Below are 23,855 nucleotides of genomic sequence, written 5' to 3'. Positions count from 1 at the left end.
TGTTCCAAACAACAGCATGTCAGGAATAGGTTCAAATGGCTCTGAGCACTATGCAAGTTAACTTCTGAGGTCATCAGTCACCTAGAACTTAGAACTAATTAAACCTAACTAACCTAAGGACATCACACACATCCATGCCCGAGGCAGGATTCGAACCTGCGAACGTAGCGGTCACTCAGTTCCAGACTGTAGCGCCTAGAACCACACGGCCACTCCGGCTGTCCAGGAATAGGTACTAAATTATTTGTCCGCTGATGACTTCACAGCTTAGAACACTAAAACGCAAATGTTAATTGTTTGTTATGTGCCCTGGTAGAGTTCACAACTGTTTACAGCTCACGATTGGTTGTTGGAGATTGGGCGTTACTCACATAGTGTATTTAGTGCACAGTGCAGAAAAAGGCAGTGTCCAGAAAAAAAAACAAGTGTAAAGGAAAAAGTTTCATGACAGGATGTTGTGTCACCATACTTGGAAGACAATTATAGCCAAAGACAGAAATTTAAAAGAAACTGGCTCATTTGAGCTGCGGAGACCTAGTCGAGGATTCTCAGTAGATAATTGTTAGCACAGTAGAATTTATAAAGAGACAATGTCAGTTCATGTGAGGGAAGGTTGATTGGTAAGTACCTATCAGCTTTCTCATAAAACTCACAATTTGAAGAATACACATCAAGGAAAAGGTAGAAGTCCAACAGTGTCAAATCTAGACAATAATATCGATCATCCAGCAGTTTTGCAAAATCCCCAGTTGTACTTACTTTACTTACTTACTTACTTACTTACTAACTTACTCAGATTTGCTGTGTACCATACAAGGAACTGGTTTCACAGAGTTCACTCGATCAGCTGCCAAGTTCTCACCTTCCTCCAAGTTTGTGTCCATGCATTGAAGATTCATTGCAAAAGTTCCAGGTGTTAAAAGGTCTTCCTGTACATCTGTATCTGTCCATTGATTTCCACAACAGTGTTGATTTTGGGATTCTTCCACCTTACATGCGTAGAACATAACCTGCAATCTTCAGTCTTCTTTCAACAATAATTACGTGCAGGCTGTGTAGACCTCGTATTCTCAGCACTTCATCGTTTGTAACTTGGTTGGGTTAACATCTTCAGAATTCATCTCTAGCATTGTTGGTGAAAAATATGGAGACTGTGTGCTGATTTTACTGACATTTTCCAAGTCTCACGCATATAAATGATAAAGGAGTACAGTCAAAGCTTTGTTGACATATTACAGACCTAATTACCATATGGACTGATTTTCCAGTTCTGCTGGTGATTTCTGCATCTGTGACCTCATTATTACATATAAAGCTACCGAGATATGGCAATCTGTCAACATCTTGTAGTATCTTCTATTGCACTGTAATCAGGGAAGAGACGAGTAATTTCCACTTACTTTGCACATTCTGTTTGTGCAATTGAAAGGATACCAAATAAATTAAAAGGGTGGTGCACAAAATATGTCAAAACTCAGCTGCAGAAGCAATGAAAAAAAGCATGTCAAAATTTAAAAGAATGCAAAATCTCCAAGATTAGCGATGTTTTACTGAAGCTCGAAACTTAGGGTGGGTTTCAGTGCAAGATGTGTTTAATAGTTCCCATAGTGAAACTTCATTTTGAAATCTGGAAGAAAATCCAAAGAGGTTCTGGTTGCATGTGTAGTACACCAATGGCAAGACACAACCAATACCCTCACTGCTCAATAGCTGTGGTAATGTTACTGATGACAGTGCTACTAAGGCAGGGTTACTAAACACGGATTTCTGAAATTTCTTCACCAAAGACAACAAAGTAAATATTGCAGTATTCAAATCAAGAACAACTGCAACTGTGAGTAACTTAGTAGTAGCTCTCCTCAGTGTAATAAAGCAGTTGTGTTTCTTTCAGAGAATGCTGATACAATAGCTCCTTTAGAAATCATATATAGCTGCTCATTTGATAAAGATCCATACCTAGAGACTGAAAAGTTGCACAGGTCACACCAATGCTCAAGAAAGAAAAGAGGAGTAATCTATTAAATAACAGACTCACATCACTAATGTTGATTTGCATTAGGATTTTGGAACATATATTGTGTTTGAATATTATGAATTATCTCAAAGATAATGATTCATTGATAAATAGCCAAGATAGATTCAGAAATATCGACCTTTTAAAACACAGCTAGCTCTTTAGTCACACAAAGTAATAAGTGCTGTCGACTGGGGATCTCAAATTTATTCCATATTTGTAGATTTCCAGAAGACTTTTTGAAACAGTTCCTCACAAGCATTTTCTAATCATATTGTGTGCCTATGGCGTATTGTCTCAGTTGTGCAACTGGATGTGTGGTTTCCTGTCAGAAAGGTCACAGTTCATAGTAATTGATGGAAAATCATCAAGTAAAACAGAAGTGATATCTGAAATTCCTCAAGGAAGTGTTATAGACCACCTGCTGTTGCCGATCTACATTAACAATTTAAGAGAGAATCTGAGCAGTCCTCTTAGATGATGCTATCATTTACAGTCTTGCAAATCATTTACTGTCTTGTAAAGTGATCAGATGATCAAAATGAACTGCAAAATGATTTAGGCTACGTATCCATATGATGCAAAAAGTGGTAACTGACCTTAAATAATAAAAATTGTTATGTCATCCGCATGAGTAGTAAAAGGCATCTACTAAATTTTGGTTACATGATAATTCACGCAGATCTAAAGGCTGTGAAGTCTACTGAATACTTAGGAATTACATTTACAAATAACTTAAATTGGAATGCTCACATAGATAATGCGGTGGGAAAGCAAACAAAAGACTGTGATTTAATAGTAAAACATTTAGAAGATTAGGATTACTAAAGAGACTATCTACAACTATACTTGTCTGTCCTCTTTTGGAGTATTCTGCATGGTGTGGGATCCTTACCAGATAGGACTGACAGAGGACATCATTTAAAAGTTCAAAGAAGGGCAGCTCATTTTGTATTATTGGCAAACAGGAAAGTGCACGCCACAGATATCGCATGTGAATTGGGGTAGCAGTCATTAAAGCAAAAGCAATTTGCTGGAGCAGGTTCTTAAAATTTCAATCATCAACTTTCTCCTCCGAATGTGAAAATATTTTGTTAGAGCCCACTTACATAGGGAGAAATGATCATTGTAATAAAATAGAGAAATCAGAGCTTGTACGGAAATATTGAAGTGTTTGTTTTTCCTCAAATGCTGTAGGGGAGTGGAATGGTAGATAAAGAGGTTGAGGGTGGTTCTCTGAACCCTCTGCCAGCATTTAATTGTGAATTACAGACTAGTCATGCAGATATAGATTATGTAGATAGGCTTTCAATATTGTGCACTGATTCTCTAATTTTATACATTGCTCAAATACTTTCGTGGCGCTTTGGAGTGACCCCTTTAAAATAACACTTTACCAGTGTTCTTAATATGTATTTTGGTAACCAGGTTGATAAGAAGTTACAACAATACTCTCTTATTACTCCCCAGTTTTGGGTTTTGTTAATGAACAAAATCGCCACAGTGTTCCATAACAATTACGGGCTGAAGTTTCCTGCTGATGGAACCAATATGATTTTCTGTGTTTCTGAGCATACAGGTTGTGTACGCTGTTTGGAGTCTGGTGTATGCTGAATCAAATGTTTTTATTGTTGTGATCTTCCATCTGAAGATTGGTTTCATGGAGTTGACCATGCTAGCCTATCCTGTGTGACCCTCTTCACCTCTGCATAACTACTGCAGCGTACAATAACTTGAACTTGCTTACTGCAGTCAGTTTTTGGTCTCCTACAGTTGTTACCCCCATTATATTCACAGAGGACCACATATTGTGGAAATTGCATATTGTAATGTAGGATGCAATAATAACGTACGGAAAGTTTCTGTTGAAAATTACGAATTATTTAGGAATAAAGGAGATGGCTCACCAAAAGGCAGAAGCACTGTCTCATCGATAGGCACATGAACAAAAGATATGTAGAATGAGATTTTCACTGTGCGGTGGAGTGTGCACTGATATGAAAATTTCCTGGCAGATTAAAACTGTGTGCCGGACCAAGAGTCGAACTTGGGACCTTTGCCTTTCATGGGCAAGTGCTCTACCATCTGAGCTATCCATGCACGACTCACAACCCGTACTCACAGCTTTACTTCCACCAGTACCTCGTCTTCTACATTCCAAACTAAAAGGTACGTTGCTTGGCGAGCTTACAGAATGCACTTTCTTTTTCTAGCTGTAGGGAAAACATGCGCACGAGCACACACACACACACACACACACACACACACACACACACACACACACACTCACACACACACACTCACATGCGCATGCACGTCTCCTTATTTTGTGGTCGCTCAACTGCCAGCTCTTTACTGGCCCACGGTGAGTGTTCTGGAGTGAGGTGGGGCTTTAGAGTGGGGTAGGATGGGGTGGGTTGAGGCAATGTGAGGGATGGAGAGAGATGGGAGGGGTTTGGAGGGAAGCATTTAGTGGCTCGTGGGAGAGTGGGGAACCATCTGTGGGCTAGCTAGGGGTGCAGGTAGAGGGGTCAGGTGACAGACAGCTGGGTACTCATAGACTAGGGTGTGACGTGAGATAACAGCACACAACTAGCTGATTGCGAGGGGGGGGGGAGAGGGGGGGGAGGGGCGTGTGTGTGTGTGGGGGGGGGGGGGGAGGGGGATGGGAGTTAACTTGGATTTAGACCAGGAAGCAAAGGATGTGCTGTAAGTATGGCTACAAAAGTTGAGTATTCTTAAATAAGATCAGCTGGTGCCAATGTATTGGAAAGTAACTGGCACACAAAGTGCAATTGTGGCTCCTTTTTCTTTATGAATTTTAAATAGTCTGCAGAGCAAATTGAATTAGGAGGATCAGGCATTTGTGTGGGTCTAGGAAAGTAAATTGTAGGGCCAGATAAAAGGCACGCAAGACAGGAGGGGTACTACTGCTCATCACTGCTGTATCGTGCTACTAGTACGTGTCTGTGTGAGTGCACCGAGAGTGGTGTTGCCGTACTTGCGTCTTTAAATTGGTCACCGACTGATCATTGCAGGCTGGCTGCTGGAGGCCGTCTCAGGGAGCCAAGCGTGCCGTGCGGTCCCTGCCATGCCATCTGCTGGCAACTTGCACATATGTAAGTGTGGAACAGTGCTGACTGACTCGCTGTGTGATTCTAGTTTGTAATGTGCACATCAGCGTTCTGTGTCTTGTTGAGTCCTTAGAGGCATATTGTTCGGAGGTTATTATTAAAGCCATATTTGTGCGACTTGGATCACACTTCAGTATTACTTGGTTAGTACATCACCACAAACATAAGGACCGGGGATGTACATGCTTTGACAGTTTGCTACGTCTCTTTCTTCTAGGACTGACATGGTAGCTGCCTTGCATTTCTTAATGACTCTGACCTTGTCAACCACAAACCGAATCGTAGTACAGTCATGATTTCCCTGAAGAGATTACATGACAGCAGAGACTTGTAAAATTGTGTTACCCATTTCTCTAGCCAGTGAAGATTCAATCTATACCTTCAGATACAGTGTCATGTAGGAGTAGAACAGCAAGAAATACGTAGCTCCTCTAACAGTAATGACAGTTTATCACCTCCCAACACTACATGTGCCAATGTTTCAGTGCATTTTTGAATATGTTTGTTGACAGATTCATCAACACAAGAAAAATTTATGATCTCAGTAGCATCTTATTTCTTAACTTATACTTTACTATTCATCAGAATCTTCATCGCTGCTCTTTGATTCGTCAGAGCTCCCTGCTGTACTTTGCTTTATTTCATAGTCAGAATTAGTTGAAATACCACCTATCGTATTTACTCAAATCCAAGCCGCACTCAAACCTGAAAAATGAGACTCGAAATAAAGGAAGGAAAAAAAAAAATTCCCGAATCTAAGCCGCACCTGAAATTTGAGACTCGAAGTTCAAGGGGAGAGAAAAGTTTTAGGCCGCACCTCCAAATCAAAACAAAGTCAGTCCATTGTAATATGAGACACAATTTAGTTCGAGTGAATCACGATACAGCTACAGTAGTTTGGTTCGAGTCGTAAGCGTAGCACTTAAGCTTTACCAGGTAGCCATTGCTATGCGTCAGGCGCTCCGTCCGTATTTATACTGGTACCCTTCCTTTTTCACGTGCTTCATCTGGTTTGAATCGATTGCTTATTTTGCTTTGATCTGATAAGTGCCATTTTCCTTGTTATAGGCGTTTATGTCACTCTAAGCTGAAAATGCATTACTGTACTGTGTCATGCATTGTTTGTTGCATTCTGATAGTGCGTGTTTGCAGCCTTTCGTCGCTCGCGGCATGGCTTGCTTTTGTGCACGCTACCGCCGCTTACAATTAAAAAAAAAAAAGAGAGAGAGAGGGAGAGAAATTGTCTCATTAGCGTAACAATGGCAAGAGACTACTATTTCTTGTTACTTACACTGCTGCTTTCTTTGATAATGATCAACAAGAACCAAATAATAGACTGCGTATGATAGAACATGTTCTGAACGAGAGTTAGGCGAAAATTTTTCTCCATTTGAAAATCTTTGCGGCCGCTTCTTTAGTACATCAAATTCTGAACAGAAATTAGAGTCATCTTAGATATAAAAATCTAGTCAGTTGCCATGCTTCATTTCTGACTGTATCACTATTAGGCATAAGAATAATATGAATATAAACATGACACGATACGTATATTCTTCCGCATTTGCTGTTGTCTCACTCTAGTTTCGTAGTTTATTAGGCAGACAGGATTTAAGTAAGATAGCAGCAAACACAAAAGAATACGTGGCAAAATGTTTGTATTCGTATTACTCTTATGATGAAGAGAATACTGCATGTGATTCACATTTCGTCAGGTTCCTATTAGCAACCATCTCTTCTCACAGGTAGGAAAACATTCAGAACGTAGAGTTGGCCATATTGACAAACATCCCAAACAGTCTTGCCAGTCGGATTTTCGTAATACATTGAAGTTCTGCTACATTCGAAGATGAACAATACGGAATTTGTATTTACTTCTTTGGATAATGTATGAAAATTGTCTTCCACCTTTTTTTTTTTAATTTATTTACTGACGCAGAGGTTTTGGCGCCAGTATTTATCTTTGTGCCTATGAAGCATGCCTGTGTAGCGCTACATATATTCGACGGCAGAAGTTAGTTGTTTCAGCACCTACTGACATTTTTCAGAACTTCCACTTGCTTTGCACTCGATTCTAAGCCGCAGGCGGTTTTTTGGATTACAAAAACCGGAAAAAAAGTGCGGCTTGGATTTGAGTAAATACTTCTTAAGTATTATCTTTCAAGTCAACACCTGCTAATCTGTGAGACCGAAATGATGAGCCATACTACTCTATTTCACTGTGCCTGTTTGTTTCATTTGTATAACATTTTATTCCATCATAGATGCTGCACTTACAGTTTCATATATGCATTGCAGCAGCAGACACAATAAAAGTAGCAATCAGCAGTGCTTAGTTTGTTGAATGGGTAAAAAATATGCCATTGTCCCAGTTCCACATATCCCCAAAATTTGATTCTGCCAAATTCTGTACTCTCTGAAATCGAATGTTTAATCCAAAGATGAAAGTGAACAAGTTTGATGCAGTATTGCTAATATTGTTTATTAAGCATCTTGCTGAATGAAGAGCATACCGTGTCTTTTCTGAAAGGTTTGGAGAAGTAATGCACATACCAGTTTTCTAAAAACTTACATTGAGATTGTGCTCTCCTTCCTCTTGTAAAATTAGTAGAGCCCTTCGGATTACTCCACAATATGCCTCTTGGCAAGGTGGTAACGACAGTATTATGAAAAGGATAGATTGGCACTCACTGTATAGTGTAGATGTTGTGTTGCTGGCAGGGGGGGGGGGGGGGGGGGGGAAACACCACCTATTAAACACGTAAGCTTTTGGTGCAAACCCCCCCCCCCCCCCATTCCCACACACACACACACACACACACGCGCAAATGCAGATCACACATACATGACCACTGTCTCTGGCTGCTAGGGCCAGACTGGGAGCAACTGCGCATAATGGGAGAAACAACGGTCATGGGTGTGTGTGTGTGTGTGTGTGTGTGTGTGTGTGTGTGTGTGTTTTGTCCACTTACGAAGAAGACTTTCTGATCGAAAGCTTACTTGTTTAGTAGTCTTTTTGTTGTGCTTGTCTGTGACCTAACATTTCCTGTATACAGTGAATAGCAATGTATCTTTTTTATAATATGGTCATTATTCCAGCCTAGATTTTCTATTGTTTGTTTCCTTTTAAGACCTTATAAAGACAGTTACTGACAATTTCTTTTTTTCTTATTGGAGAAAAGTAAAACCATATGGGGGCCAGACGTAGATTGTAAATGAATATGGAATAGAGTATTTTTATTCTCCCTGTATGCAGTGTCAATAACGTCACCTCACACACTTCGTTTCTGGCAGCACCTCCTTCTCAACACATGACTGTCCCCCACCACCTCACCATAGTCTTCAAGTTATATCCTATAGCACTTCTGGGTGGACAAATAGATGAAGGATGTAGTTTAAAACAGTATAACTAAACTTAAAAGTCAAACTGCCCTTTTATAGAGACTGCCATCGTTATTTAAACATACTAAACAACATCAAAACAGTCAAAAGAAATTTTTTTTCAAAAGAGCAGAAAATTGTAGTGAAATTCATGAAAGGATTGTTTTAAATTGTTATATCTTAAATCAATAAGTATGTCAGCATTTCCCAGGATTTTCTGGCTTAATTAAGACTAGGTCATGCCACCACAGTGGCCAGACAGTGGACTTGCCTTCGAGAGAACAACGGACCCGAGACCCATCGGGCCACCAAAATTTGGGTTTCCCTTGATTTCCCTAATTGATTTAAGGCAAATGCTGGGATGGTTCCTTTGAAAAAGATGACATTCGGTTGAGGAAGCTAATTTCTGTGGCAGGTCTGATGACACAGTGCTGGTGGAAGCACGAGTATTTCAGAGCACACCAATCATTGCACATTGTTAAACATAGGGCTCTGCTGTAGACAACCCCTGTATGTTCCCATGTTGACAACACTGTTGAATTACAATTTCTGTGGCTCAGGAGCATTGAGATTGGGCAGTGAATCAATAGAAATGTGTCATCTGGTTGAATCATTCGTGTTTCGCATTACACCTGCTTGACGGTTTTGTGCACATACACTGTCAACAGAGTGAATTGGTGCTTGAAAGGTGCACTTTGCTACAGACTTAGGCCAGTGGGAGCAATATTATGCTATGGAGGACATTCACCTGGTGTTCTATGGGTCCTGTGGTAGTAACTGAAGGCTCCATAACAGCTTTGTTCTGTGTGAACGTTATTGTGCACTGTCCGCACTCTGTCCCTAATGAAGGTGACATGTTTCAACAATATGACTTTCAGTATCACGAGGCCAGAATCAAATTCACCCCTTCTGAATCTGATGGAATACATCTGCGATGATATCAGATACCAGTTCTGCACCCAGAAACCACTGATCTCCAATTTATGGGAATTACATGACCTGTGCTTAGACATGCGGTGCTGCATAATGCTGGGAACATACCTCACATAATGTTGGGAACATACCTGAAATTTATTGAACTTGTCCCACACAAAATCACTGCTGTATTGTGTTCCAACAGTGGACAAACACATTATCAAACAGGAGGTCATAGTGTTTTGTCTCATCAGTTTATATATTCAATGCTTGAATGAAAGGTGTGCTCTTTTCCTTTTTTCTGCCATTGCGTGTATGTGTAAAGCAGGATGTTCTACCATATGGGCTTGTTTATATGAAGGCTGTCAGTGTTACTACCTGCACAGATACTAAATGCTCCTTTTGTGAAGACCTTTTATCTTGAGAACACTTTTAACTTTGTTTCACAAATGGCAGCACAGTTTCAAGAAAGCTTCATAATTTAATGTAATAGTTAAAATAATACCTTCAGCAAAAGATGTGTGCGTTGGAGTGGGAAAAAGGATTGGAGATGTATGTAGTTTAATTTTCTTAAATTGTTAAGAAGGTTAACAGTTTGGCATGCTAAGATAAATTCCCACATTCTCTAAAAAGAGAGAAAAAGATTAATTTAACAGAATCAGTGAGGTATACAAATATAACAACAGACTTGTAGAACCATTATTTTGTAGGTTAGATTAGATTAGATTCAGCTTTTGTTCCAAGACCCAAAACATGAGATGATTCTCATGGGTGAGTAACATGCCAGAAAGTATAACATAAAAAATATAAAACATTTGAATACCCTGATCATTTGTCAGGAGATTGTCAAACTAGGTGAATACAATACAAACTGTAACAGCTAATATTTTCAGAATTGATACGCTGTCAGACCGAAACATTGTTATGCACTATTCATAAATTTATCAAACAAAAAGTACATAATCTTGACTGTTATGACAAAGTGCTCTCAGAACTGAAATCTAACAGACATTCTTATTTAAGCTGGCCTAACAGCCACTGTTAAGATATTCATGTATAGAGTAGGATGAATTGCCTATCAAAAAGTCTTTCAAACTCTGTTTAAACCATGCTTTATCTGATACCAAGTTTTTAATGGTGTCTTTCTTCCACAGATAAATTGTGTTGTAATGCGAGGTTTTAATGAAGATGAAGTGTGCAGTTTTGTGGAGTTAACAAAAGAGAAAAATGTTGATGTAAGATTTATCGAGTACATGCCTTTCAGCGGCAACAAATGGAATGATGGGAAGATGGTCTCCTTTAGTGAAATGCTCCAAATAATTAGAAAGCAGTGGCCTGATTTTGATCCTCTTCCCAATGGGCCCAATGATACCTCAAAGGTACGTGCAGTATTACATATGAACATACATTGAAAATAATTTAATGTTTATGACTTACTACCGATCACAAGAATACTTCACATCTGCTGGTGGTATGAGAGATGGACTGGTTTAGTTACATATTTCTCATCCCATTCAGTAAGTCTGTCCTGGCCTGGGTTTCTCTGCAGCTTCTCTGCAACTCTCCCCATTTCCTAAACCTTGACAATCCTTTTATTTCTTCCCTTTTCCTTCCCCTTCATTGTTTCTGCCAGAAGAAGAAGCCACTGACTCCAAAAGCTTGCACATTTCCATAACTTTAAGGGGAGTTAGAAGGGGAAAACGTTCTTTTTCACTTTTTTGGGTTTTTATCTGATTATAAAATTTGCAATTCTCCAACTAAAATGATATGTATATTACTTATAAACTTGTGTGGGAAGTATTTTATTTTATTTTCTAAAATATAATCTACACCAGTTGAAAATGTAAAAATTTTTACATGCATTACGTCAAGACCTAATAAAATCGGTAATTTCTTATATACAGGGTAGTCCATTGATTGTGACCGGGCCAAATATCTCACGAAATAAGTGTCAAACGAAAAAACTACAAAGAAAGAAATTTGTCTAGCTCAAAGGGGGAAACCAGCTGGCGCAATGGTTGGCCTGCTATAAGGCGCTGCCATAGCTCAAACTGATATCATCTGTGTTTTTTTTAAATAGGAACCCCATTTTTTATTACATATTCGTGTAATACGTAAAGAAATATGAATGTTTTAGTTGGACCACTTTCTTCGCTTTGTGATAGATGTCACTGTAATAGTCACAAACATATGTTTCATAATTTTAGACGAACAGTTGGTAACAGGTAGGTTTTTTAAATTAAAATACAGAATGTAGGTACATTTGAACATTTTATTTCGGTTGTTCCAATGTGATACATGTACCTTTGTGAACTTATCATTTCTGAGAACGCATGCTGTTATGGCGTGATTACCTGTGAATACCACATTAATGCAATAAATGCTCAAAATGATTTCTGTCAACCTCAATGCCTTTGGCAATACGTGTAATGACATTCCTCTCAACAGTGAGTAGCTCGCCTTCCGTAATGTTCGCACATGCATTGACAATGCACTGACGCATGTTGTCAGGCATTGTCGGTGGATCACGATATCAAATATCCTTCAACTTTCCCCACAGAAAGAAATCCGGGGATGTCAGATCCAGTGAACGTGCGGGCCATGGTATGGTGCTTTGACGACCAATCCACCTTTCATGAAATATGCTATTCAATACTGCTTCAACCGCACGCAAACTATGTGCCGGACATCCATCATGTTGGAAGTACATCGCCATTCTGTCATGCAGTGAAACATCTTGTAGTAACATTGGTAGAACATTACGCAGAAAATCAGCATACATTGCACCATTTAGATTGCCATCGATAAAATGGGGGCCAATTATCCTTCCTCTCTTAATGCCACACCATACATTAACCTGCCAAGGTCGCTGCTGTTCCACTTGTCGCTGCCATCGTAGATTTTCCGTTGCCCAATAGTGCATATTATGGCGGTTTAGGTTACCGCTGTTGGTGAATGATGCTTCATCGCTAAATAGAACGCATGCAAAAAATCTTTCATCGTCCCGTAATTTCTCTTGTGCCCTGTGGCAGAACTGCACATGACGTTCAAAGTCATCATCATGCAATTCATAGCGCATAGAAATATGGTACGGGTGCAATCGATGTTGATGTAGCATTCTCAACACCGACGTTTTTGAGATTCCCAATTCTCGCGCAATTTGTCTGCTACTGATGTGAGGATTAGCTGCCCCAGCAGCTAAGACATCTACTAGGGCATCATCATTTGTTGCAGGTTGTGGTTGGTGTTCCACATGTGGCTGGACACTTCCTGTTTCCTTAAATAATGTAACTATCCGGCGAATGGTTCGGACACTTCGATGATGTCGTCCAGGATACCGAGCAGCATACATAGCACACGCCCCTTGGGCATTTTGATCACAATAGCCATACATCAACATGATATCGACCTTTTCCGCAATTGGTAAACGGTCCATTTTAAATCGGGTAATGTATCATGAAGCAAATACCGTCCGCACTGGCGGAATGTTATGTGATACCACATACTTATATGTTTGTGACTATTACAGCAGCTGGCCGGAGTTGCCGAGCGGTGCTAGGCGCTACAGTCTGGAAACGTGCGACCGCTACGTTCGCAGGTTCGAATCCTGCCTCGGGCATGGATGTGTGTGATGTCCTTAGGTTAGTTAGGTTTAAGTAGTTCTAAGTTATAGGGGACTGATGACCTCAGAAGTTAAGTCCCATAGTGCTCAGAGCCATTTGAACCATTTTTGACTATTACAGCCCCATCTATCACAAAGCGAAAAAAGTGGTCCAGCTAAAACATTCATATTTCTTTACGTACTACATGAATATGTAATAAAAAATGGGGGTTCCTATTTTTAAAAAATGCAGTTGATATGAGTTTGACCTATGGCAGTGCCATCTAGCAGGCCAACCATAGCGCCATCTGGTTTCTCCCTTCAAGCTAGACGAATTTCATTCTTTGTAGTTTTTTCATTTGATGCTTATTTCGTGAGATATTTGGCCCGGTCACTATCAATGGACCACCCTGTAGAAAGCTGTGGATTACTGTGTTACAAATGTTAAATTATGTGTTTGTATTGGTAGCACTGTCAAAAATAGTATCGTATCTTTTCATAGTATAAACATGCTTTGTATATCGAAGTGCTAACGTTCTTCCGAGGAAAAGTGACGAATAGACTGGTAAACCTCTCAAAAAGTGTGACTCCAAAATGAAGTGTTTTTAAGAAATGTGGGTTTCATGGTAATAAATTTTTGTATAAAGAGAAACTTTGCATTCAGCATGTGGTGTGTGAAGTTACAGACAACGAAATACTGGCAAACTCATGAGTATCTAGCGAAACACCCATTAGTGCTTCGAAGATTAAAATGAAACATAGTGATAACACAGTTATCTCAAAACAAAACTCATGTAAACGGTAGGTTAGGTTATATTCTGATACATTTACACAACCTAACAGGGGTGTTATGTGAATGTGTGTGCTGTATGTATGTGGAGGGCCAGTTAGTTTACATGAAGACATTGAGGTATCAAATGGACTAGCCAGGAAACGTATCATTAATTCTGCCAGTTGTAAATATACTCATTCATTTTGGAATTCTGATAAGTGTAAAGATAATTATTTTGAAATAAATGTTAGGTGGTTTTATGGATTGAGAGCTATTGGCAAAGGACACACTGCAGCAGAAACAATGTGTGTCGTGATGTATATGCCACGCCCACTTTGTAAAATGGACAAGTATGCAGGATTTATTGGAGCTGCTGTGAAATCTGCTGCATGTGAGTCAATTAAGTGTGCTGCAAATGAAGCTGCTGAAATAAACGATGGTATGATTGACATATCCGTAGCTTTTGGGGCGCTTGGTAGTAGCGCAGCTGCATTTCTAAGAATTCTGTTGCTACAGTGACCAGTGTGGATACTGGAAAGCTAATAGATTTCCAGATTTTAACCAAACATTGTTATAAGTATAAATCAGGGCATGAAGAAGGGCATATCTGTGACAGAAATTATGAAGGACAACTAGTCGTACGGAGGCCTGTGCAGCTGTTGAAATTTATAATCGATCTGTAAACTAAAGGCGAGTGTGTTACACTAAGTTCTTAGGTTATGCAGACTCAAATGCATATAACAGTGTAGTAGCCACTCAGCCTTATGGTGAGAAGCTTATCACAGAACTGGAATGTGTTGGTCATGTCCAGAAGAGGATGGGTACCAGATTGAGGAAGTTGAAACAAAGTTTGAGAGACAAGAAACTTTCAGGTGGTAAGACCATAAGAAGCAGGCTGACAGACAACATGATTGATCAACTACAACAGTATTATGAGATTGCCATTAGAAATAATACTGAGGATTTGTTGAAATTGAAGCAGGCAGTACGGGCTACCTTCTTCCAGAGACTGTCAGCTGATGATAAACCAGTACACCATCTTTGCCCTCCTGGATCTGGTTCATGGTGCAATTACCGCAATGCCCAGTACTCAAACAGGTCATACAGCCATAAACATTCTATCCCAGCAGCAGTTGTGGATATCATAAAACCTGTTTACAGAGACCTGGCAATCTGGAATTATTGAAGAAGTGTCTGCATTGTCAGACTCAAAATCCCAATGAGTCGTTCAATAATCTTATAGTGTCAGTGTTGTCGTAACTGCCGTCTGCGTCATGTCTGCTGTGCAGCGAGCTATGCTAATTTAAGTATTAACTCTATTTTTCTTACTTGTCACTTCTTCTTCCATGTGTTTTTGCTTTTAGGAAGCTTTTTATTGTCGAGTGCTAGTAATAGTGTTCCATAGATTTTGTGTTTGTTTTGAATACAGTCAGAGAGAGTCCGTTTAGTAAGCCATAGTGCCAGTAGTGCTAGTGTTTGTTTTCAATACAGTCCAGAGACAGGTAGGGCTATTTTCATTGTTTTCTACAGGAAGTGTCTAGTAACCACAGTTTAGTCAACTATCAGCCACCTTTAGTGAATTAGCAGTCTAGTTATAAGTTGATTAACTCTCTACAGTAAATTGATTTCTTAGGATGGATAGGATGTGTGACTGCTGTGTATGGACACAGGTGGAGCTGGCCACTGTTCGCGAACAGCTGAACGTGTTGATGGCCGCGGTTACCCGTCTTCAGGCTGCTGCCTTGGAGTGTAGCGGCAGTGGGGAGTCTGGTGCTTTGCATGGTACACCCCAGGTGATACATGCTTCACCCACTGACCCTTCTGTCGACACATCTTTGCGGGTACCGGGCGCGGTTGGGCCACCCTCTTCCCAAGGGGAGTGGCGGGTTCAGCAGCATTCGCGGCGCACGAGGCGGAGGGTCAGTGTGGAGGCTGGCTGTGTGGCATCGCCCGTTCTGCCTGTGAGTGGACATGTGGCCACTCCTTCAGCAAGGTCTGAGCAGGCACATGGGGGGAGGGGTTTATTAGTTATTGGGAGCTCCAACGTTAGGCAGGTGATGGAGCACCTTAGGGAAATAGCGGAAAGGTCGGGGAAGAAGGACAGTGTTCACTCTGTCTGCTTGCCGGGGGTCTCATCCGAGATGTGGAGGAGGCTGTGCCGGCAGTGATAGAGAGCACTGGGTGCACCCGACTGCAAATTGTTGCTCATGTCGGCACCAATGACTCCTGCCGTCTGGGTTCAGAGGTCATCCTCAGTTCATACAGGCGGTTAGTGGAGTTGGTGAAGGCGGAAAGCCTCGCGGGGTGGAATCTCTGCTAGCTATTTGTAGTATCGTTCCGAGAACCGATAGTGGTCCTCTGGTTTGGAGCCGAGTGGAAGGCTTAAACCAGGGGCTCAGACGATTCTGCGGAGATCTGGGGTGCAAATTCCTCGACATCCGCTATCGGGTGGAGAAATGTAGGGTCCCCCTGAATAGGTCACGCGTGCGCTACATGCAGGAAGTGGCTACAAGTGTAGCGGAGTATGTGTGGAGTGCACATGTGGGTTTTTTAGGTTAGAGAATTCCCTCCCTAGGCCCGACAACACACCTCCTGAGATGCGGCAAGGTAGGAGTAGACAAAATGCAACAGGGAATAACAATATTAATGTGCTAATAGTAAACTGCAGGAGCGTCTATAGAAAGGTCCCAGAACTGCTCTCATTAATAAACGGTCACAATGCCCACATAGTACTAGGGACAGAAAGTTGGCTGAAACCCGATGTAAACAGTAATAAATTCTAAACTCAGATTGGAATGTATACCGCAGAGACAGGCTGGAAAGTGAAGGGGGAGGCATGTTTAAAGTGATAAGAAGTGCAATAGTATCGAAGGAAATTGACGGAGATCCGAAATGTGAAATAATTTAGGTGAAGGTCACGGTTAAACCAGGCTCAGACATAGTAATTGGATGTCTCTATAGGCCCCCTGGCTCAGCAGCTGTTGTGGCTGAGCACCTGAAGGATAATTTGGAAAATATTTCGATTAGATTTGCCCAACATGTTATAGTTCTGGGTGGAGATTTTAATTTGCCCGATATGGACTGGGAGACTCAAACTTTCATAATGGGTGGCAGGGACAAAGAATCCAGTGAAATTTTTTAAGAGCTTTATCTGAAAACTACCTTGAGCAGTTAAACAGAGAACTGACTCATGGCGATAACATATTAGTGACAAACAGACCCGAACTATTTGAAACGGTTAACGCAGAACAGGGAATCAGTGATCATAAAGCGGTTACTGCATCGATGATTTCAGCCATAAATAGAAATATTAAAAAAGGTACGAAAATCTTTCTGGTTAGCAAAAGTGACAAAAATCTGATTTCAGAGTACCTGATGGCTCAACACAAAAGTTTTGTTTTAAGTACAGATAGTGTTGAGGATCAGTGGACAAAGTTCAAAACCATCGTACAATATGCGTTAGATGAGTATGTGCCAATCAAGATCATAAGAGATGGAAAAGAGCCAGCATGGTACAACAACCGAGTTAGAAAACTGCTGAGGAAGCAAACATAAACATAGCCAACACCTTGCAGACAAACAAAAATTACGCGAAGCGAAATGTAATGTGAGGAGGGCCATGCAAGAGGCGTTAAATGAATTCGAAAGTAAAGTTCTATGTACTAACTTGGCAGAAAATCCTAAGAAATTTTGCTCTTATGTCAAAGTGGTAGGTGGATCAAAACAAAATGTCCAGACACTCTGTGACCAAAAAGGTACTGAAACAGAGGATGATGGACTAAAGCCGAAATACTAAATGTCTTTTTCCAAAGCTGTTTCACAGAGGAAGACTGCACTGTGGTTCCTTCTCTAGATTGTCACACTGATGACAAAATGGTAGATATTGAAATAGAGGGATAGAGAAACAATTAAAATCACTCAAAAGAGGAAAGGCCGCTGGACCTGATGGGATACCAGTTCAGTTTTACACAGAGTATGTGAAGGAACTTGCCCCCCTTCTTGCAGTAATGTGCCATAGGTCTCTACAAGAGTGTAGCGTTCCAAAGAATTGGAAAAGGGCACAGGTCATCCCCGTTTTCAAGAAGGGACGTCGAACAGATGTGCAGAACTGTAGACCTATATCTCTAACATCGATCAGTTGTAGAATTTTAGAACATGTATTATGTTTGAATATTATGACTTTTCTGTAAACTAGAAATCTACTCTGTAGGAATCAGCATGGGTTTCGAAAAAGACGATCGTGTGAAACCCAGCTCGCGCTATTCGTCCACGAGAATCAGAGGGCCATGGACACGGGTTCCCAGGTAGATGCTGTGTTTCTTGACTTCCACAAGGCGTTCGATACAGTTCTCCGCAATTGTTTAATGAACAAAATAAGAGCATATGGACTATCAGACCAATTATGTGATTGGATTGAAGAGTTGCTAGATAACAGAACGTAGCATGTCATTCTCAATGGAGAGAAGTCTTCCGAATTAAGAGTGATTTCAGGTGTGCTGCAGGGGAGTGTCGTAGGACCGTTGCTATTCACAATATACATAAATGACCTTGTGAATGACATCGGAAGTTCACTGAGGCTTTTTGCGGATGATGCTGTGGTATATCGAGAGGTTGCAACAATGGAAAATGGTACTGAAATGCAGGATGATCTGCAGCGAATTGATGCATGGTTTAGGGAATGGCAATTGAATCTCAATGTAGACAAGTGTAATGTGCTGCGAATACATAGAAAGAAAGATCCCATATCATTTAGCTACAATATAGCACATCAGCAATTGGAAGCAGTTAATTCCATAAATTATCTGGGAGTATGCATTAGGAGTGATTTAAAATGGAATGATCATATAAAGTTGATCGTGGGTAAATCAGATGCCAGACTGAGATTCATTGGAAGAATCCTAAGGAAATGCAATCCGAAAACAAAGGAATTAGGTTACAGTACACTTGTTCGCCCACTGTTTGAATACTGCTCAGCAGTGTGGGATCCGTACCAGGTAGGGTTGATAGAAGAGATAGAGAAGATCCAACAGAGAGCAGCATGCTTCGTTATAGGATCATTTAGTAATCGCGAAAGAGTTACAGAGATGTTAGATAAACTCCAGTGGAAGACTCTGCAGGGGGGACGCTCAGTAGCTCGGTACGGGCTTTTGTTGAAGTTTCAAGAACATACTTTCACCGAGGAGTCAAGCAGTATATTGCTCCCTCCTACGTATATCTCGCAAAGAGACCATGAGGATAAAATGAGAGAGATTAGAGCCCGCACATAGGCATACCGACAATGCTTCTTTCCACGAACAATACGAGACTGTAATAGAAGGGAGAACCAATAGAAGTACTCAAGGTACCCTACACCATCAGGTGGCTTGAGGAGTATGGATGTAGATGTAGATGTAGACCAAAAAATGTTTTTCTTGTAATGAAGACACTAAAGTGGGGGTCAGTCATGCTGTTATTGCTTTTAATGATGGCAACATTGGTAGCGTGAAAGTGCTACAACATATGGGAATTAATTCTGGAGCAAACTGCATCAGAGAATTTGAATGGATGGACAAGGTTTGCACTGGTAAAGCAGAGTATGCAGCACAGTTGGCCACTACGGAGTCCAGAAAGAAGAAAACAAGAAAAAACTTAAAAAAGATCAAGAGGATGATATACAGTATGGTGCAGGGTGCTTCTGAGTGACTAAAAATAAAATGTTAAGCATATATTGAGTTACAGTCTATTAAAACTTTAAAAACTCTTCCTGAAAATTTACATTTTGTCTTGCATTTTTCCCTAAATCTCAGTAACTAATTCGAATAGCGAATTCAAATTTTCAGTATGTATCCTGAGCCTTCTGAACTAAAAGAAGAACATAATGTTATGTATAAATAAAATTATTTAGAATAACATACAAAAAAGTACACAAAATTTTAACTGTGTAATTAAAAAATTGTATTTCCAAAAGCAGTGGCTGAAATGCAATTATTGTAAGACTCAGAACATATAGTTTAATGTCCTGTAAAAGTTTCTTGTCAATGGCTACAGTTGTTCCTGAAATACGGGGAAGTTAAGTCACTAAATTTAACATTGTCAGGATATGGTGTTCAAACTCCACTTAATGCACATTTTCTCCTTCCTCCACTTGGTGTGCAACACATTTATAGTATTTTCACAACAGCAGTAGCTATTTTCTTACAATTTCTTTTTGCAGGAATACCATGTGCCGGGCTTCAAGGGACATGTGGGATTTATTACCTCAATGAGTGAACACTTCTGTGGCACGTGCAACCGTTTACGGATAACAGCTGATGGCAATTTGAAGGTGTGTCTCTTTGGGAATTCAGAGATATCTCTCAGGTGAGTGATGAAACATAGAATAATTGTGTCCAAGTGAAAATTCATGTGAGGAAACCATAAAATTACTAGAAGACTGACAGACTGATCAGTATTTTACCTCCAGGAGGTGAAATTCCAAAACTTCTTATAGACACATTTGTTCCTCTTGTCCTCACATTAGTCATGGAGTCCGAGTGACCTTTGAGACCTTCAGAAACTTATCCCTCTTTCCTCTCTCATTAAGGAACTGATAGTTCCAAATGCTGAGTATAGAATAATACTTTCAAACTGTTTGCCATGCACATTAGGTATGTGGTTGGTATATGGAAGAGATAAACTGCAGTTAAATCCAGCAGGTATGAAATGAGTAATCTTTTCTTGAAGTTTTCAGCTTGCACCCTCCTCCCTCCCAGACATACAAACCAGATACCTCTAGCTAAATAATTTGTGAGTATATATAATTTGCCTCTGTCAACATCATGTTACACTAACCTATTTGTGAGATTAAATTAAAGGAAAGTAATCAGAACTGGAAATTATGTAAAGACATTTTTAGTTATGTCCCTATGTTGTAATAAAGTTAACACAATATTTCTGTCCATGTGATGGTAACTATGATTCGTCAGCCACTGTTGCCGAGCGGTTCTAGGCGCTTCAGTCCAGAACTGCGCGACTGCTACGGTCGCAGGTTTGAATCCTGCCTTGGCTCAGATGTTAAGTCCTATAGTGCCCAGAGCCATTTGAACTGTGATTCATGATTATCAGAGTCTATATGTTCCAAATAAAAATTGGAACTTCATGTGTATAAATGTACAAATTATTAGACAATGGGACCAACAACTGACACTTTTAAATTGATGACTAGACTAAGAGATTAATAATAGGAAAAAAACTGCAAGATACTTGGCGATAAGTTTGCTTCAGGACAAGGTAAGGGGGGTGAGGGGTGGGAAGAATCAGCTCTCTCTTTGTGAGCATACCAGAAATCCTTTATCAACCGAAGGTAAAATAAGATATAAAAATACAGGGTCAAACAATTAATTTAAGTATCTTAAAAACCAAATGACTAATAAAATTGGAAGCTAAGAAAAGTAAGTTCGTAGTAAGTAGGGTGAAACACAAGGGGCTGCAACATATTGCCATTGTTGTTTGACTTGTCTATCAAAGAAAAAAGAAATGGATCAAAACAAAATAAAAGTGAGAATGGAAATGTATCAGAAGCACATAGGAATAAGCAAGGAACATATTCTTTAATAAAAAAAAAAAAATGACCTGTGAGGCAGATGTTCCTACAATTTTATGTTCATAGCACAGCAGTCTGTGAAAGCAAAATATTTATGACATTGAAAAAAGAAAATCAGTGAGTGAAAAGTGTGTGTAGGTGAATTGTGGTGAAAGACTGGATATTGGAACTTCTGTTAGGCTGCCCAGTATTAGTTAACTTGGTAGTAAAGGAGCAAGTTTGCAAGGGCAGATAACTGTTTGACTACGTAAAATAGAGTGGGAGTATGGAAAAGCTAGTCCAAGATAGGATGAAAAAGATAACAGCAACTTAAAAAATGAATTGATAAGTTACCATGAACCCCATTCCAATCTAGTGAATGCAGTGGTTGACAATATCTTGTGACATTCGCCTATAAGGCTCAAACAATAATTGCTAAATAAAATTACAAAATGTTGACAAGACTGTATCTAAGCTGTCACTCTCTTTTGAAACAAGGGTGTTTAAACCAAGAAACACGCAGGAAAGCAGGGACAACTCGCACACTAGAGGAGGATGGGAAGTATCATTGAAGGAGTGAGCATAAACCGTGTGGAATATGTGTGGTACAAGTAAAAAAAAAAAAAAAAAAAAAAAAAAAAAGAAGAAGAAGAAGAAGAAGAAGAAGAAGAAGAGGAAGTGGAAAAATCTTGATCTGGAAACAAGGGAATAAAAATTTGCCACGCGAAGAGACAATATGGTACTGTGCTGATGAGTGTGTACAAGTGGTGATATACAATATACATTGATAAAGGAACTCTGCATTGGGCCCAGAAGACCACGCAATGCCCTTCGAGAGATGTCCTCTACTATATATCTATGGAGAGTTAGGGGGTCAGTATACAACTCTCCAGGCTGTTATCAACTTCCAGAAGTTGAAGACACTGCTTCTCACTTGAGTAGCTCCTCAGCTGGAACTACAAGCAGAGTGTACCCTATTCCAGTCCGTCCACCGAGCAGAATTTCCCGGCTCTACAAGGAATTGAACCTGATCCCTTTCTATGGCACCCCTGTGGCATACTGACTGCATAGCTGTGGCAAGAGTCATAATATACACTTGTGAACAATTGAGTTATAACTATTCTGTTTATTGGGGAGAGAGTATGTATATTGCACCGTGAGTGAAACAGTTTAGTGTATCGTAAATGGAATGTATTCAGACCTTGTACTTGTTGTGTGTGAGCGCGGTGTCTTAGACACTTGTAGTGTTTGTCTTAGCATGTACGGACCAGTGAGCCTTACTTTCTAGTATTTTTAATTATATATCATTACTGGTGCCTCTGGCACTTTTGTGCTGCAATAGCAATAGCTTGCAATAGCAAACATTGAGTGAACCATGGTTTTTGGATTAGAAGAAGAGGTCAACTGGGTTGACATTGGGAATAGAGTGATGGGAAGTGGACAATAAGCAGTTATATCGAAGGGTGCATTATTTGATATGTTAAGGTTAATTATAAAATGTGGATTGGAGAATTTTTCACGTTGAGCAGAAGTAAGTTTACAGGACCAGATGTCAAATTACACATGATCCGTGTGAATCCCTATAGTCAGCATGAACACTGGCACACAGAATAATATATAGGTAGCCTTGCTGTATATAAAAAATCAGATTTGTGCTGAACTGTCATGAACAAACTGTCACTTCTCTGGAATAAATAGACTCTGATTTGTTAATTACATCTGTGTAAATGAAAAATATAGGAAAACATAGATTGCTGCTTACTGTAAAGCAGACATGTTACATTGTAGACAGGCACAATTAAAAAGGCACTTACACAAAGCTTTCGGTCACAGCCTTCATCAGCAAAAGAGATACAGAGAAACACACACATTCATACACACAGGCAAGCACATGTCACACACATATGACTGACAACTCCAGTAGCTTGCCCCTAGCTGCTGGACTTGGCAGTTTTTTTTTCTCTGTGTGTGTGTGCGTGCGTGCGCGCGTGGAGTGCTTGCTTGTGTGTTGTGCCTGTGTGCAACTTTGTTTTCTTTACGGTAAATAGTGATCTATCTTTCCCTGCACTGTTGATATTCCTACCTGGAATTTCCATTGTTTAATCAGTGTAAATAAGAAGGACACAGTTACATATATTCTGTCACTTGAAGACTAATACATGAAGTAAGTGGACATTATTTTTTATTGCAGAGGATCTTTGTCACCACTAATTATTAATTTTGTGTTCCAGTTAATTAGACATGGTTTCATCCTTTCGTGGATGTGCTCTTTTTGTTAAATCTTCCTGCAAAAGATCTGATTTACTTCAAATTAATAAACCTGAGTATTCTGAAAAAGGAGGTGCAGCTTACAGCTGCAGTGTGACAGTTGATCACAGGGTGATTTTATCACTGCCATATCGTGGGTAACCATGGCTCGAGACACTTATTCTATAAGGGTGTGTAGTCATTGGGCTTTCTTGTACCACAGTGTCAAAGGTGTACTGTGAGCAGATTTACTC

General features: G+C 40.0%; 1 protein-coding gene across 1 annotated transcript in view; it reads left to right on the top strand.

Moving 5' to 3' along the window:
- The window catches only part of LOC126483818 (molybdenum cofactor biosynthesis protein 1-like), a 329,046-nt gene that overhangs the window by 277,759 nt on the left and 27,432 nt on the right, over positions 1-23,855 (top strand). Inside the window, exons 4-5 of the mRNA XM_050107013.1 lie at positions 10,596-10,820; positions 20,008-20,153. Of these exons, the coding sequence (XP_049962970.1) occupies positions 10,596-10,820; positions 20,008-20,153 (371 nt within the window). The remainder of the gene's footprint in view (positions 1-10,595; positions 10,821-20,007; positions 20,154-23,855) is intronic.

This window comes from Schistocerca serialis, chromosome 6 (assembly GCF_023864345.2).
Source record: "Schistocerca serialis cubense isolate TAMUIC-IGC-003099 chromosome 6, iqSchSeri2.2, whole genome shotgun sequence".
Taxonomy (NCBI): domain Eukaryota; kingdom Metazoa; phylum Arthropoda; class Insecta; order Orthoptera; family Acrididae; genus Schistocerca; species Schistocerca serialis.
This window is presented reverse-complemented; position numbering and strand designations above follow the sequence as displayed.